At 34.4% G+C, this 13,741-nt stretch overlaps 7 protein-coding genes across 7 annotated transcripts; 5 read left to right on the top strand and 2 right to left on the bottom strand.

The window, feature by feature from the left end:
- Positions 1–96: 96 nt before the first annotated feature.
- On the top strand, positions 97–2,632 carry HYPBUDRAFT_153030 (JmjC-domain-containing protein). The gene has a single exon (XM_020221334.1). It carries the CDS (start codon positions 183–185, stop codon positions 2,577–2,579), a length of 2,397 nt encoding a protein of 798 aa, XP_020076177.1. The 5' UTR covers positions 97–182; the 3' UTR covers positions 2,580–2,632.
- A 605-nt stretch (positions 2,633–3,237) lies between these two features.
- On the top strand, positions 3,238–4,956 carry HYPBUDRAFT_109731 (uncharacterized protein; the record flags this gene model as incomplete). Its single annotated transcript, XM_020218722.1, has 1 exon — positions 3,238–4,956. One exon carries the CDS (start codon positions 3,238–3,240, stop codon positions 4,954–4,956), a length of 1,719 nt encoding a protein of 572 aa, XP_020076176.1.
- A 30-nt stretch (positions 4,957–4,986) lies between these two features.
- On the bottom strand, positions 4,987–6,326 carry GRX3 (monothiol glutaredoxin; the record flags this gene model as incomplete). The annotated part of the gene is made up of 5 exons (XM_020222752.1): positions 4,987–5,738; positions 5,926–5,974; positions 6,035–6,065; positions 6,198–6,251; positions 6,289–6,326. 5 exons carry the CDS (start codon positions 6,324–6,326, stop codon positions 4,987–4,989), a joined length of 924 nt encoding a protein of 307 aa, XP_020076175.1.
- Positions 6,327–6,936: 610 nt separating this feature from the next.
- ADR1 (DNA-binding transcription factor) lies at positions 6,937–11,014 on the top strand. Its single transcript, XM_020222550.1, has 4 exons — positions 6,937–7,091; positions 7,176–7,926; positions 8,002–10,250; positions 10,305–11,014. The coding sequence occupies exons 1-4, from the start codon at positions 6,998–7,000 to the stop codon at positions 10,970–10,972; spliced, it is 3,762 nt and encodes a 1,253-aa protein (XP_020076174.1). The 5' UTR covers positions 6,937–6,997; the 3' UTR covers positions 10,973–11,014.
- Positions 11,015–11,065: 51 nt separating this feature from the next.
- Positions 11,066–12,378, bottom strand: HYPBUDRAFT_153029 (serine hydrolase domain-containing protein). The gene has a single exon (XM_020221333.1). It carries the CDS (start codon positions 12,331–12,333, stop codon positions 11,128–11,130), a length of 1,206 nt encoding a protein of 401 aa, XP_020076173.1. The 5' UTR covers positions 12,334–12,378; the 3' UTR covers positions 11,066–11,127.
- Positions 12,379–12,518: 140 nt separating this feature from the next.
- On the top strand, positions 12,519–13,598 carry HYPBUDRAFT_153028 (uncharacterized protein). Its single transcript, XM_020221332.1, has one exon. The coding sequence runs from the start codon at positions 12,676–12,678 to the stop codon at positions 13,102–13,104; it is 429 nt and encodes a 142-aa protein (XP_020076172.1). The 5' UTR covers positions 12,519–12,675; the 3' UTR covers positions 13,105–13,598.
- HYPBUDRAFT_6397 (uncharacterized protein) lies at positions 13,294–13,686 on the top strand (the record flags this gene model as incomplete). The annotated part of the gene is made up of 1 exon (XM_020223572.1): positions 13,294–13,686. The coding sequence occupies one exon, from the start codon at positions 13,294–13,296 to the stop codon at positions 13,684–13,686; it is 393 nt and encodes a 130-aa protein (XP_020076171.1).
- Positions 13,687–13,741: the final 55 nt, after the last annotated feature.

Genomic DNA, 13,741 nt, shown 5'->3' with positions numbered 1-13,741 from the left:
GCATTCAGCAACAGTCCGACCACCGGTTTTTGATCTTTTTGATTTTTTTTTTTTTTTAAATGTTTTTTTGACCTTATGACTTTTTGGCTTTTATTCAAGATTATCAAGTTTCTTTTCTACCATATCGGCTACCTTAGCTCAGGTGAAAACAGCAAGTCTTGACATCCAAGCTATCAACCACAATGGACTCGCTTTACAAAGAGAATTCTGCTTTGGTGGTTGAACCGGCTTACTACTCAGGAGGAATCCCGGTATTCACCCCCACCATGAAGCAATTTGAAGACTTCTACCAGTTTAACAAGGCAATAAACAAGTATGGCATGCAATCGGGCATTGTCAAGATTGTCCCCCCTAAAGAATGGACCGACGGTCTTGCAGACAACTATACCGAAGAAAACTTACTGTCGGTCAAGGTGAAAAACCCAATCATCCAGCATATGAATTGCTCAGGACCAGGGGTTTATTCACAACAGAACGTCGAACGGGCCAGGTCGTATAGTATATTCCAATGGAAAGAATTATCCGAAAAACCAAATCATCAACCTCCTGCTCCAAAGGGTAAAGTCAGGGGTTCAGTTGCATCCAAGGCTGCTACAAAAGGTGCGGCTAAGAAAGACAATCAAATTTTGGTTGAGGCTAATGAAGATATCGTTGCAAAGGACCAATCAGTGAAGGACGGGTCGAGTGAGTCTAGTGAGGTGCAAGACAGAAGTAGAAGTAATTGGAATATTGACTCGATGGAGTTTGACCAGGAAAGATGTGAACAATTGGAAAGAATCTACTGGAAATCCTTAACGTACGCTGAACCAATGTATGGAGCTGATGTTATGGGATCGTTGTTTTCTGATGATACCAAGAGTTGGAATGTTGCCCATCTTCCAAACATCCTTGATCTCATGGATGTGAGATTGCCAGGGGTGAATGATGCATACCTTTACGCTGGACTTTGGAAAGCGACATTTTCATGGCATCTAGAGGATCAGGATCTTTATTCCATTAATTACATCCATTTTGGGGCACCCAAGCAGTGGTACTCGATCCCCCAAGAAGAATCAGGAAAGTTTTTCGATGTCATGAAGGACACCTTCTATGACGAATATAAGTCATGTCCGGAATTTTTAAGACATAAAACGTTTTTGGTTTCTCCCCAATTTTTGGAAAAACATGGGGTACAGTGTAATAAAATCGTTCATAATGAAGGTGAATTCATCATTACCTATCCATATGGATATCATGCTGGGTTTAATTATGGTTATAACTTAGCGGAGTCGGTTAATTTTGCTCTTGATGATTGGTTCCCCTTTGGTGAAAAAACCTCGAAATGTGAATGCATTAGCGATTCTGTTGGAATCAATGTTAAACAATTGTTCTGCAGCTACAAAGGTATTCCGTACGTTTACGACCCAACTCCAGGCTTGACTAGTGATTTGGGCGAAGAGACAGAAGATGAAGAAATCATGCCAATAGAAAAGAAACCAGTCACCACTCGTAAGAAGTCGCCCACTGCTCATAGAAGACAACCTGTGAAAAGAAAGATAAAAGCAAAATCTGAACCAACAACAAAAAAGGCTAAGAAACCTATTAGCAAAGCTGATAACACACCCAAGATCATCTCAAATAATGAATGCTATCTATGTCCAAATAATTTGCCTGAAGCCTTGAAAAAATCACCGATCTTTCAACTTTTAAACTGCGATTTGATAAATGAAACTAAACACAAAAATTACCAAGTTCATAGATTGTGTGCTACTGCCTTTCAACAGTTTATACATATAGATACTTTGAGAGGTTTTGTGTCTGGAATTGAGAATATTTCCAAATCTCACACTAGCTGGAATTGTAATTTATGTGATTCAAATGGTACCACTCTGAAAAGACCTGCCAAATCGCCCCAAGTACCCGGAATTTGTTTTCAATGTGATTATCCAAAATGCGGACGTACATATCATACTACGTGTGCTTTAGGAGCCGGTGTTTTATTCAATAATGATTTCGAGAAAGGCAAACCAGCTGGTTTTTGCAAGTATCATAGGAACAAGATCTCTAAGTTGAATAGTGGCCTTGATGAGAATATTGGAAAACTTTGCGACATTCCAACAAACTCCTTGGTCCAGTTCACCTTTGGGAAACCACAACACGTCGGTGCTATCCAGGGAAAAGACATTCATTGTGGGTTGGTGATTTCAAACAATGTAGATGAAAACACCTTGGATATTTTAATTTATCCTGATCTAAACGACCGATTAGAAGTTCAATACAAAGATTTGATTCTTGGCTCGAACACACAACCGGATAACTATCACTTATTCAACATCATGGGAAATCTAAGCACTTCAACAAAGAGACATTCTGATACTAGTATTGATTATCTGGCTGAAAATTTCCCCGAAACTCGGAAAGAAAGCATTATATGCGAGGTACCTCCACCTTCATTCGTACCGTCAAATGTAAATTATACGCCATCAAACTCAAACCAACAATATAATCTTCCTGATCAAAATAGAAAGAATAATGACACTTTAATGAATGATGACCCCCCCATGGAAACTAACAAATACTTAACCGTTGATTATTCATAGTTATGCTTCCTTTTGTATATTAAAATCAAATAACTTATGTATCTTTTATTCGCTAGCTAATGTATTATATAATGAAAAAATTGATATTTGCAACTATTTTTCTCTCTTGTGAAGTAATAAAAGTGTGCGAGTAAAAAATCGATTGAAAAAGTTCCATTCCAAAAACTCATCGCCAGACATTGATATCAAAGCATTACCAACGTCCAGAATATAAACCACTCAAGTTAATGAGATTATATGATTACAGTAAGCATTACACTACAATAGTGATTAAAGGTTTGATATAAGCACGAAAATGTCAGACGCCCTGTCGCGTCGAACAAGAGCAAATCAAAGACTTCAAAGACAACAATTGAAATCATTGAAAGCATCACGGCCAGACAAACCTAGTGAAGAATTGGCAAATAAAGAAAATACGTGTGATAACTTAAAACTGAAAAACACATTTTCAAGCGAAGAAAGTGAAGAAAGTATCAGTGAGTATGAGGAAACATCGGAAGACTTTATTCAACCATTGAAAAAGAAACCCAAGAAGTTAGGACTAGAAGAAGGAAATGATTTCCCAAGACCATTAGAAAATAGACAAGGAAGTAACAGTCCTATCAAGTCATTTTTGATGAAAAGTCAAAGAAGTAACTCAGCTACTAATCTCGAAGATATGAATACAAATGAACAATGGTGTGACAAGTATTCACCACTGACGTCACAAGAGTTATGCTTACATCCACGGAAATTGAAAGATGTGAAAAAACTACTTAGTGATGTTATCAATAGAGAAAATAAACAGTGTCGACTCATTGCACTTACAGGACCATCGGGCTCAAGCAAGTCAACAACGGTTAAAGTTCTAGCGAATGAACTAATTAAAGAAAAACAAATAGATTCAGATATAAAATTCAACAGTTTCATCAATGAATCTGAAAACAACGATGAAAAATGGATTGAATATTTAGATACCATAATAAGCACGATCCCGCAGCCACAGCAATTTTCTGAATTCTTACAAAGTTGTAAATACCGGATTGGATCGAGCTTGTCAGTGATTATCATTGAAGAACTACCGAATGTTTTTCATACGGAAACGTTGAAAAACTTTCGTCAGGCATTGAGCGAATGGGTTTACACTAGTGAAGAAGTCGAATTGCCGCCATTAGTTTTATGTTTAACTGAAGTTGAATTGGACGATACTAGAAGAGATTATTTTAATATCGAGAACAATTTGTCGTTGGATACTTTATTGGGAAGAGAATTTTTAAATAGTGGGAAAAATTCAGGAAAAATTGAAGTTATTAAATTCAATCCTATTGCAAAAACTTATGCTAAGAAGGTTATGGGTAGTATAATTAAGCAAGAGCAACAAAGTTTGAATAAGTTGAACAAGAAACAAATTGATGAATTTTCAAATAAAATAATTGAGACTGGAGATATAAGATCAATTATATCAAATTTACAAATGTGGAGTAAATTACAATCTATTAATAAAGCGCCTAATTTAATGGATGATATGTTTTTAAGAGAGAATCAAATCACTTTATTTCATGCCATTGGTAAAATCATATTTTCAAGTTCCAAATATCAGAACTTACAGAATGAAGAATTAAGTGATTATTATTCAATTGAATCAGTAATAAAGAATTATAGTAATAATGAATTGCTAACGTTATCAATTTTAGAGAATTATCAAATATATAATGATCTGAATTATGATATTAAAATAGCAAGCGATATTGTTGAGAATTTAAGTTTGAATGATATAATGAATAATCTTGACGAAGGTAAAGAGATTGGAATGAGAGGAACAAGAAGTAATTTGAGAAAAGTTGGGGATACAAAGCATAAGACCCCGATGATTAAGTTCCCCCGGCAATTCAAGATGATGAAGGAGTTTAATCGAACTAAGAATGAAATCAGGAATTATCAAAGGTGGTGTAATGAGTTAAGAGAGAATTTCCAAACGTTGAATTTGGTTGACGGATACTATGTACCCGAGATCTTCAATTCGTTTAAATATAAGTATAAGTATGGTCGATCAAAGTATGATTATAATAGATTAGGAGGTAAATTTCGAAAGATATTTGCCCAAGATACTATACCAATCGAAGAAAATGAAGAAGAAATTGGCACAGAACTTGATCAATTCCAAGAAGATATCCAGAAACGAAAGATGATGAATGAAAATACCAAAGAGGAAGAAGTATTGAGTGAAGAAATCGAGGATAGCGAAGATGACGAATTTAATGATTCACTTGACGGGAGACAATTTGATAATTTAATAAGCCAAACCCAGAATAAAGCAAATAATGAAGAAGAGAGTGATTTTGAAATTCTGGATGATCCAGAATTGGATTTACTACTTTCCCAAAGAAATAAAAAGTAATTTACATTAATCTATATTGAAAAGAACTACTTAGGCGGTATTTTTAATGGCGTTATCGAAAAATTCAGTATCTTCTTCAATAGACTCTTTAATAATATCTAAACCTCCTTGAAATTCACCATTTATATATAATTGAGGGAAAGTAGGCCAATCACTAAAATTTTTCAAACCTTGTCTAACCGAGTCATCTTTCAAGATATCGAAAAACCCAAATCTTACTTGGTGTTCTCTTAATATAGCAACCAATTGACGGGAAAATCCACATTGAGGAGAAGAAGGAGAGCCTTTCATGAATAACATTACTGGTGCAGCACTGGTTAATTTTTTCAATCTTTCTTCAAGAGCTTCTGGAGATTCTTCAGAAGATGCTGCTGGAGGTATGCTAGTGGAGGTGGAGGTGCTACTGCTGGCAGCAGTGGTGGTGGCATCGGTATTACCACTTGTGGAAGAAGGTTTATCGGAAAATTGATTCAAAGCAGCTATGAACTCTTTTGGATCAGCACCAGATAATTCTTTTAATATGGTTGAGTTACGAATCAAAATAAAATAAGGAACGGCACTGACTTCAAACAATTCACTGATTTCTGATAAATCATCGGCATTGATTGATAAGAATAAAGTTGTTGGATTGGCTTGGGCCAAAGTTTTGAAAATTGAGTTCATGGTTTGACAAGGACCAGCCCATGGTGTATGGAAGTACAATGCAATTAGTTTGGCCGGATCCTTACTAGTCAATTCCGTGAACTGTGCTTCTGATTCTATCTCTGTAACTGACATTATTGCTGGATTACAAGTAGAAGATCTACTAGATACTTTGTCATCACAAAAAAAAGGAAGAGGATTGGAAAATTAATTTTGGGAATATCGCGTCACGTGACAAGTGCGACTACTCACGTGATCGCCACCCTTACTTTCTTTGCTGCAGCTTTGCTTTCCACCCGTACATCCCCTACCCCCCCAACTTCTCACCATTATTGTTAATTACGTCAGATGTATCGGCAATTTCGTAGATCAATAACTAGATTGTTTAGATATATTGTATAGCACCATAGGACCAGCCCATTACATAATCACAAACCCCCTTGCTTCTGCCTACTAGTTCGTATTCTCTGAATGACGCTGAGAATGACAGCAATATTTAGACCAAATGAAACTCCGAACCCGAGAGATTAAATTCGGAACTCGCTCCGGCACGGGGGGTCACTCCGCCGGCCCCCTGTTACCTCAACTCCTACTCTTACCTGGCGTGCCATACTCCCAGTAAACCTCTGGCTCCATTAGCAGTCACCCTCGAGCTGCCCCGCATTTGCAACCAGCAAAATCCAAACAAACCTTTCTCGAGCAGCTTTGCAGGTTGGCCCGCCAGGCATATTGTTCTTTTTTGCAAGTTAGCCCCCGTGTGCAGTACCCCCACCCCCAGATTTTCTCTTAATTTTTTTTTTTTTTTTTTTTTTTTTTTTTTTTTTTTTTGTTTTTGGCGGTTTGTCTGTTCTTTTTTTTTTTGGTTTATACTCCGAAAACTCCCATTCTTTTTTGAACAAAAAAATTGTTGGATTTTTTAATTCCTATTGATCAGATACTTCTTCTTCTGCTATTTGTACTGTTATTGGTGCTGACTACTACTGTTTTCCCTGCTTGTACTGATACTGGTGCCGCTAATTTGTTACTGCTCATATTTTTGTTGCCGCTCTATTTTGTTACCGCTCTATTTTGTTACCGCCAGTGTTAACCGCCGTCTCAAAATTTTGCTAATATTATATTTCAAAGTTACAGGTCATATTAATTGAAATATTACAGGTCATTGTGACAGGTCACATTCTGCTGAAAGTTACAGGTCACATTCTACTGAAAGTTACAGGTCACATTCAACTAAAAGTTACAGGTCACATTGATAGCTTAGGTTTGTGCTTTCTAATTACTCGCTCCGTTCAAAGTGCGTCGTACCCCAGATTACAAAAAATTTTTTTTTTCTGTTGTGTTTNTTTTTTTTCCGCTTTCTAACTAACTCGACAAAGAAAGGAAGAGAAAATTTTTTTGCTAAATGATTTCCCAACTTAATTTCAGACAACTTGATAGTACCATGGATTACAATACCTCGTCGACGTCGAATGAGTTCATCAACACTCTACAAATGAGTCCTCCCGATGACATTGCTCAGCGGAAACCTTCGATTAAAAAATCCAAACCAAACTCCCCCAAATCCAATTCCAGCACCCCAGCATCAAATAAAAAGCTGAAAAACGTTCCGGTGGAATTCACTTCTTTTGGAACCACTCCTTCAGGTAAACCCAGGTTGTTTGTTTGTCAGGTTTGTACTAGAGCTTTTGCTAGACTAGAACATTTAAGAAGACATGAAAGATCTCATACCAAAGAAAAGCCATTTAGTTGCGGAGTCTGTCAACGTAAGTTTTCAAGAAGAGATTTATTACTAAGACATGCTCAAAAATTACACGCTGGTTGCACGGATGCTATAACAAGATTGAGAAGAAAATCAATTAAAAGATCAAATTCAACTACTTCAAACAATTCCGCTAATGATCAAGAATCGTCTTCAAACTCAACTCCTCCTCCTGCCCCCACTTCTATCCCATCTAATGATCCTGTTGAATTCAATCTTAATCTTTTCAATCCTTCGTCAACTCTTCCCAACACTAATTCCAAAATAAATAAATTACCTCGTCGAAATTCTTCAAAAGATTCAAATACTCCTTCTTCAGCTACTTCGACTCCTGCTCCTGGCCCTGGTTCAAATTTACATCGTCAAGTTTTCGATCGTAAACGATCTAATAGAAATAGAGGTGCTTCCTTTTCGGCTCAATCTGGTTCCAATTATGCAATTGGTTTACCTGAATTTAATGATTCTTATCCTGATGCCGAAAATGTAGAATTTTCAACTCCTCAATTGTTACCTTCAAATATGAATGACGAAAATTCTTGGATAAATAATTTAAATTCAATCCCTGGCTTATCGTTAAATACAAATAATGATGATCAATCTCCTTATACCATAATGCAAGATGCTTTACTGAATCGTCATCGTCCAAGTCCAAATCATTTAAGAAATCATTCTATTTCTTCACTTGATCAAAATAAATTACCCGATTTACCTCAAAGCGTTTCTCATTCTGGTTCTTTCAGTGGGAAATTACCAAATGATGATTCTTCAAATACTTTTTTAAATTACGATTATAATAACTCTCAATTTATGATGCCAACCGCTACAATATCTCATAATGAAATTAATAATGCTAATAACCAATTTTCAAAAATTGAGCAAAATAATTTGAAAAATCATGATGATGCTGGTGAAGGATACGGGTATTCTTTTTACGACATTCCAGATTCAATGTTATTGAAAACTAGTGATCAATCAAAGTTCAATCAACCTTTAACTCCAATAAAGCAAGAAATTGATGAAGATATAATGGATATGGTTAATGAAAAACCTAATCATTTCCAACATCAATCCTCTCAACAAATACCTCGTCAGCATAATGCTCAACAACTGGACCAACAACAGTCAAATGTTTCTAAGAACTCAATAACAACTAATGGTGTTAACTTTGATATGAATTTTTTGTATGATATTGATGAATTGACTCACGAATTTGACGTGAATTCAAAATTCATGACTGGTGGTTATTCATTTTATGGTGATAATCCTTCGGTTTCTTCTTCAGGAGTTGAAAGTTCAAACAGTCCAAACTTGATATCTCCTTCTAATAAATCTCCAAACCACATGTCAATTAATTCAAATATCGATTCAAATTTAAATAATAATTTTTTAAATCAAGATCAAATAATGAATATTGAAAATAATAATGATGGATCTACTAATAAGAAAAACCACTCAATTAAATTAGGCAATTATTCAAAAAATCGATTATTTACAACTAATATGAGATATATGATCAATAAATCGTTGAGTAAATATCCAATCAGTGGGATAATGACTCCTTCAATTCCTTCAAATGAAAAAATGGAATTTTATTTAAATAATTTCAATACGATTTTCTTATCACATTTCCCATTCATTCATATTTCAAAATTAAACGAATATGAAATTATGAATATGACTGTGAATGAAGATTTAGCCAATGAAAGTGCTAGAGTATGCTTACCTCTCTTGGTTGCAACAATCGGTGCTTTGTTGGCTAACAATAAAAATGATTCAGAACATTTATATGAAGCTTCAAGAAGGATCATTCATATTTATTTGGAAAGCAGAAAAAATTTGGCCAATGATGGGTCAAATAATAATCAACAATCTGTTAATCCTTTGTGGTTAATTCAATCTTTGACATTATCGGTCATTTATGGTTTATTTTCTGATAATGAAAATAATGTTTACATCGTTATCAGACAATTAAATGCTTTGAATTCTTTGGTTAAAACCTCAATCAAGAATAATCGATCCATCTTATTTTCAATAAATGGTGATGATGATGAAGCTTTCCGTAAAATGAATTCAAATCCAAATGATTCTTTGTTTTCAAATGACCAATATTTCAGCGATGAATTAAAATTTAAGAATAACATTAACTTACAATCCCAAACAAGAATTGTTTTTATGATTTACAGATTAACGAACTTCTTATTAATGATGTATAATGTGCCATTGACTTTGAGTATTAACGATTTGGGTAATTTAACAACCCCTAGCACAAATGACGAATTTTTATGGAATTTCAAAAATTTTCAATCATTTAAAGAATATAATCAAATGAGTAATATTGATAAGAATTTAGATTATTATTTAACTAAAACAAATTCTAACACTATTGTTTATAAAGACATCTTGATACAATTAACCAAGACTCAAATTCATAAAAATTCCCCACAAGACCCTTCATTATTTTCCAAATTATCAAATTTGAGTAAATATGGATTTATTTCAGTATTGCACGGGTTATTTGAGATTAAACAATACGAAGAAATGAAGATGGTTGATATTTTCAGTATTTTAGATAACTTATCTAAATTTATAGATAATTCAATCATCAAAAACAATGTGATTCAAGGTAATACTGAGAAATTACTTAATAACTATCAACAAGATGACTTTGAAAAATTGGATTATGCACTTTTATTAAATTTTACTAAAATTGGTTCTATTGCAGATTTCAAATTAGTTAAAGAACAAAGTTGGTTAAGAAATTTTGATGAGTTAACTAAAAATTATGACCATTTCTTGAAGTCTATGAATGAAATTAATGAATTTGATTATTTAAGACTTATAGATTGTTGTATCATTATACTCAAGTTGGTGTTATTTAAGACTGATGATGCTAATAGTCAAAATGATCAAAGAATCAATAGTCCATCTAATCCTAAAGGAACTGGTCAAGAGTTATTTCACACTGAACTTAACTATTATAAGAATCATCATCCAAGTTTTAATATGATTGTTGATGATTCTTTGAAAAATGAAAATAGTGCTACTATAACTTTTGAACAATCAATAAATTTAAAAGTCTTTGATGAATTAGATAATTCAAAAAACTCTATTCATTCGCAAATGTTGTTTCATGTTTTCACAATTTTATCAATATTTGCAATCTATGTTGTTAAAAAGAATAATCCAGAAGGTAATTTAGGTTTAGAATTTAAATATCCTGAATCAGATTCAAGTTATTTAAATGAATTAAACCAAAGATATATCACTATCTTAAAATTATTGGGTAAAGTTGAAAATTTCTTGAAAATTAAATATCAGAATAATAAGTTGGAAAATGATTTTACTAATTTATGTTTATTTTCAAACGGTAATGATGATTTAATTTTTGATCCTTTCAAGAACCATTCAAATCGTGACGATTTACTAAGAGACGCGGCGGCAAGTAATTGCTTCAACCATAGTATTGAAAAATCTTTATACATTTTAAAATTAGGGGAGTCAATTTTAAGTTATATGTATGACACAAACATTAAGGTTTCGATATTCAAAAAATTGAGTGACAGTCTTTTACAAATTAGAAAGTTTCTTATCGATAATGAAGCAGCAGTGCTTTCATAACTATTTATTAATCTATTTTAATCCATTCCTTTACTTACAATTCTTTCCTTATTTATTAAAACGAAAAAAAAAAAAAAAAAAAAAAAAAAAAAAGCACTTTATATATATTTAACGATTACATGATTTTTGTTCTAACTATATCATTGTAGACTGAATTACTGTAAATGATCATAAGCAATTTTTTGGAGCTTTGGATAAGCTTGGATCGAGGGATCGGCGTGAGGGAAAAGCTGAGTAACATAATAACCACCAATCTTATTCTTCAAGTCTATCCAGAAGAAAAGGTTCGCCAACCCACACCAATAGAGTGAGTCTTTAGGAACTCCAGCTTTTGAGTCTTCTCTGGTGATTCCAAATCCCAAACTCCAAAAATCGCTTGATTTAACCGACTTTGTTAGTTCAGCATCTGTTGAGTTAAAATCAGTCGTGGTGAAATTTGGTGGCAAGTTATTTTGAGAGGCTTCTTTCCAAGTTTCTTTTTTAATTATTTGGGTACCGTCGTCTGCTTTACCTTCATTGATCCAAATTCTAATGAATCTTAAGTACAGTTCAATGGTTCCAAATAATCCATGTCCTCCACAATGTTTAGCTGGAGTTTGAAGTGGCTGCGTTGAATAGGGCCTTAATGAACCATCCGATTGTCTAGAGTCACAAATCAAGACTTTATCACTGTCTTTAGGCTGCACTTCAAAAGTGACATCGTTCATTTTGGCGGGTTTAAAGATATTTTCCTTCAAATACTGTTCTAAAGTCATTCCAGACACACTCTCAACAATGAAACCAGCAAAGTCAAGACCATGTCCGTATAAAAACTGAGACCCTGGCTCGAAAACAAGAGGCATACACTTCAAACTTTCTTCGGTGATGTTGAAGATATTAGGCTCTCCGTATTTTGCCAAAAGTTTTCGATAATCTTCATTATAGAAAGCGTAAGCAAAGCCCGAGGTGTGAAGAAGTAATTGTTTGACGGTTGGTTCGGTTTCCGGGGTTTTCAAAATCGGTTCGTCATTATCCCAACCCTTAATTACCTTTACATCTTTGAGAATGGGTAAATATGTAGAGGCAGCAGCATCAAGGTCAACCAAACCTCTTTCATACAATTGTAGTACGGCTGTACTTACAATTGGCTTAGTGGTCGACCAGTAATTGAAAAGGGTTTCGGAGCTAAATTCCTGCCCCTTTTCTTCGTTAGAAAGACCAACCTGGTTGCTGTAAACGGTTTCCTTATCATTTGTGATCCCAAAGCCAACTCCGTTGACGAACGATTTTGGGTTTTCAGTTTTGTTAATTGCTTGCAATAAAACAGCATCAATATGTTCTTTCAAACTGTTTTTAACTGATCCGTTTGCAAATCTAGACATTCTGCTCAACTCTAATTCTTTTTAAAGTAATTTGGTATCACTTTGGCAGTACTTTGATGGATTTAAGCTTCTTTATATGCTCTTTCTCTCGGTCCACAGTTTCCCCACACCCAATAGAAAAATTCATCACCAAAAAATACGTCAAACTTACAAAATTACATCACCCTCACAAAATCCTTACAAGTTTATATCAAATCGGCATAATAACTACAAGTTTACATCAAATTGACAGAATCGGATCAAAACATTTGACGTATAACGGTTTTCGAGACACTGTATGGTTGAAATACATGCTTGCAAAAGCCATTAGCAAACCAAAATTGAAGTAGAACATATCCAACCATGACGAATTTTGCTGGTGCAGTTGGCCAAAGCCCAACCCTCAAACAATTCATAATTGACTTTTACCTAATCTCCGACACTAAACCATCTGAGGAGTATGATCCTTATCTTGAAAGATTTACGGGCAATGCTTTGTTGATCATGGGGTCTTCCAAGGTTGAGGGGCACGAAGCAATCCGGACCATGAGACAAAACATGTGGTCTAAGATTGTGAAAAGACACCATGTTGTTAAGAATGTTTCTGCGATAAAGTCGAACCAGTATTTGCTTAATGGGTATATTGAATATACTTTTGTCAATGGACAAGTCCTCGTTACTGATTTTGCCGGCCATATGGAGTTTGAGCCGGATAGTACCCCACTCAAGATACTGTTTTATCAGGTTTACATGGATACTTCTCCAACAAAGGAGATCATAAATGGTCTTTGAGATTCCCGGTGTCTATATTCAATATACAATATCTGTGACCGAAGAGAAGTGTTCTTCTGTTTTTTTTTTTGCAGCATGTAGTTGAATCACTGGAAGTTCGAGAGGAAAAAAGTCAAGAAAATTTGAAATTCAATCTGAAAATTACTTCAACAGCTGTTTAGACCAGCACAACAACGATAAACATAGAGTATGACCGACAGCCAGCAGGATGAAAGGGTGGTGAACCTCACCCAAGAAGAGTTTGAAAAGTTGGTGAAAGAGAACAAGGGAGGACTCACCCCAATGACACCAGAACAATTGAAAGAACATAAGTCCTTGAAAAGAAATGCATTTTGGAAAGATAGTGTATGTGTATTATCGATGATTGCATCATTTGGTATGATTGCGTACTATTGGTATTATATCATTCAACAAATGAATGGTGATATTCCCTTGGAGTACTATCAATTGGCTATATATTTTATAAGCTTTGTCGGACTTGTATTCACCCTCGGAAATATCTTTATAAATATTACATTTCCCTTTTTGTATTCAAAAGAGCTAAAAGATGATGGAGTCATGTCAGGAAAGAAGAAACAATAATATGTGTATTAGTATGTACAAGTAATAATATAAACAATTTATTTCATATAATCAT

Source organism: Hyphopichia burtonii (assembly GCF_001661395.1).
Source record: "Hyphopichia burtonii NRRL Y-1933 unplaced genomic scaffold HYPBUscaffold_4, whole genome shotgun sequence".
Lineage (NCBI taxonomy): Eukaryota > Fungi > Ascomycota > Pichiomycetes > Serinales > Debaryomycetaceae > Hyphopichia > Hyphopichia burtonii.
The sequence above is the reverse complement of the archived record's forward strand: the minus strand, read 5'-3'. Positions and strand labels throughout refer to the sequence as shown.